Here is a 3,144-nt window from a genome sequence, read left to right as displayed (position 1 = left end):
CCATTACAGATGACATGACTGAGATCCGCATCACAAAACACATTGGTCCAGTTACCATCGCTGAGCTTTTCTCGGCCCAAACTGTTCCAGACATTGATTGGCGAGCCCCAATCATTAGTCAGCTCAAACAACGGACAGGGTCACTACCTCTCACACAATTGAAATCATTCCAGCTCTTACAGGGACTGCTCTACTTCCGCCTGCCATACGGAACGTTAGCTAGATGTTTGGTCCCTCGCGATGCTGAAGCAGCTCTCATAGCAACTCATGAGTAGCACTGTGCTACACCTTTGGCGTTGTACCAGCGACTCCAGCATCAGGGTTATTTTTGGCCAGATATGACAGCTCAGGCCAATACCTTACAGCACACTTGCCCGCGATGTCAGGCTGTAATGGATGAGACCGAATCTTCTATTCTCGAGATGGTTGATTGGCGTCGCCCGTTCATTGATTTTCTTACGCATGGTACCCTTCCAGACGATAAACAAGCTGCTGCAAAGCTAAAGAGGAAGTCCGCACGATTCGAGATTCGGGAAGGTGAACTCTTTCGTCGAACCCTTAATGGTACGTATCCGTGATGTTTGTCTCGCAATGACGCCATGGAAGCTCTCAAGGAGGCTCACCAGTTAGAGTATCAAGGCTCACGCAAGCTTTTCGCATATTTGTTACAAAAGGGAATTTATTGGCCTACTATGGAGCGCGATGCCAAGTCTCATGTATAAAAATGTCAACCTTGTCAACATCATCATCATCAGATCCATACGTTGGCTGCACCCCTTCACCCTATTGAAGTCCTTGGCCATTTCACACATGGGGGCTGGACCTTATCGGGCCAATCCATCCACCGGTGCGAGGTCACATGTGGATTCTTGTTGCAACAGAGTACTTCACTAAATGGATTGAGGCGATCCCCCTCAAGCATGCCACCAGTGGGGCCGTCGCGACTTTCATACAAGAGAATATCATTTGCCGCTTCGGAATCCCTCAATGCCTTCTCAATGACAATAGTACTCCTTTCATTAATCATAGAGTCAAGCGATTGCTTAGGCAGTACAATGTCCAGCATAAGCGTTCCTCGCCATATTACCCGTAAGGTAATGGCCAAGCAGAGGCTTCAAACAAGAATCTCATTCGAATCTTAAGTCGAACGCTCGAAGAAAAGCCTAGCACATGGGTAGAGCAATTGCCTCTAGCACTATGGGCTTATCGCACTTCCGCCAAACGCTCCACCGGTCAAACTCTGTTCTCTCTCGTCTATGCAATGGAGGCTGTTTTGCCCATTGATATTGCAGTCCCTGCGGCGTAGCTCGCCTCGCGAAGCAGGGTTCCTATGTCTCGAGATAATGAGTTGGAAGCCCTCGATGAATGGCGCGAGGCAGCCCTGCAGCACCTTCAGCAGTACCAGCACAACATCGCGCGAGCATATAACAAGCATGTCCAACCTCGACAGTTCAAGCCAGGCCAGCTCGTTCTTAAAGCTGCTCCACATATTATGCGCGGTCTCTCAACTCCCAAGTTCTCACCTAATTGGGAGAGCCCCTATATTGTCAAAACCTCTAGCGATAGTGGATATTGCATGCTCGAGGGCTCTGATCATAACCCCATTAATAATGTCTGGCTCAAGCCTTACTTTTGTTAAACTTGGCTATCCTGAATGAAAGTTACTCGTTTTATACAGTTTGGTGCATGACCCGAGTTCTTAAAAAAAAAAAAAACCAAGAGTGGAATAATCACAAATTTTGCATTCAAGGTTGTTCGATTACAATTGTGGAGTCCTTGACTCATGTTTATATCAATAATCAAAAGAGCAACCTATAAGTCTAATCCACATATGACGACAGCAGCAAGTAATCATCATCGAGCTCTCGCGAGTACGCTGTCAATACTACCAAGCTTTCTCGCTCTTGTGCGAGCTCCCCCTCCAATCTGTCCATACGGGCTCGTACTTCTTGAAGGCATGGAGCGAGCAGTCGCTGCTGCAAACACTTCTCAGCCACATATAATCGTTTTCGCAGCCATGAAACCGGAACTTCGAGCCTCTGAACATCATCCAATAGGAGTGTAGCCTCCTTGATGAGGTTTTCATTGGTCGCGCCCTGCTCAATTTCTGCAAAAACCTCCAAAATTTTGCCAAGGCATAGGTACATTGATTGCCGCACATATGCATGGCGCGATGATAGATTTTACGACACCTCGGGATGATGTGCAAGGGCTGCCTCGAGGAGTTGTATATAGGCACGAGGGAATGGCATACCCATCCACCCCACCTCTGCGCTAGCAGCTTGTGGCCCTGCGCCACTCACAGTAAGTTGCTCAGCCCCCAAGGTTAGCTCGCCAAGAGAGCGAGGAGTCTGTTCTGCTGTAGTTTGCTTAACTGTGGGAACTGTGGACTGCCTTGCTAGGGTAGCCATGGCATTCACCACAGTGGTATCTGCTTGTGGCACCAGGAGGACGAGTGAAGGGTGCAACTCCATCAAAGGAGAAGATTGAACTATCTCCTCTTGCAACGTTTCCTCGCTTACCAGAGAGGCATGTTCTATCTCCTGTGTTTCTAAAAACGAGACTTGGGGGTCTTGATCAGAGGCCTCGCCCATTTCGGAGAAGGCGTGCTCTCCCATATGTTCCTCTCTCGGTTATGAGGGCTCTCGCATTTCCATGGGCGAGCTCGAAATTGTATCTGTATTATCTCGCCGGGCCACCTCTACATTTTCGCCCCTGGGTGACCCAGCTGCAGCATCACCTAAACGATTTGTCACCTCAAGGTTTAGGGATTCTGACCCATTCTCAGCTCTCATTTGGGCATCATCTTGAGACATATCTTCCCCCTCTCAAAGAAGTACTATGTCCTCGGCAATGTCAGCGCTCGCTTGAGGTGGCGCTGTAGCACTTACATACCCTCGCATCATCTCTGCCACCTCAGCGGCATGCGTACGCACAGGTACATCTCGAACAGTGATGAGAGGCGAGACATCTAGCGCTAGCTCCTCCATTTTTTCCTCTCTCACCCTCGCTGAAGTGTCCTCTTGACCATAACAATACAAGGCACTCTCACCTAAAGCTTTCATAAAGTTAAAAGTAGGTAAATTTGGAAATTCATTGTCAGAAGCTAGTACCTCGCCTAAGCTTATATCCTGGACAGTGGTG

The 3,144-nt window shown here is 48.6% G+C and overlaps 1 protein-coding gene across 1 annotated transcript; it reads left to right on the top strand.

Moving 5' to 3' along the window:
- Positions 1-338: 338 nt before the first annotated feature.
- Positions 339-1,306, top strand: LOC132277463 (uncharacterized). Its single transcript, XM_059779317.1, has 2 exons — positions 339-564; positions 1,095-1,306. Exons 1-2 carry the CDS (start codon positions 339-341, stop codon positions 1,304-1,306), a joined length of 438 nt encoding a protein of 145 aa, XP_059635300.1.
- Positions 1,307-3,144: the final 1,838 nt, after the last annotated feature.

This window comes from Cornus florida, unplaced genomic scaffold, assembly GCF_030987335.1.
Source record: "Cornus florida cultivar Cherokee Brave unplaced genomic scaffold, ASM3098733v1 CherokeeBrave_3.0.0_Hap2_Chr10, whole genome shotgun sequence".
Lineage (NCBI taxonomy): Eukaryota > Viridiplantae > Streptophyta > Magnoliopsida > Cornales > Cornaceae > Cornus > Cornus florida.
This window is presented reverse-complemented; position numbering and strand designations above follow the sequence as displayed.

Excerpts from the sequence above, each read along its gene's own strand:
- LOC132277463 (XM_059779317.1), top strand. The coding sequence starts at position 339 with ATGACAGCTCAGGCCAATACCTTACAGCACACTTGCCCGCGATGTCAG. Across the intron at positions 565-1,094 it reads CTTTCGTCGAACCCTTAATG|GTAATGGCCAAGCAGAGGCT; the intron begins GTACGTATCCGT and ends ATTACCCGTAAG.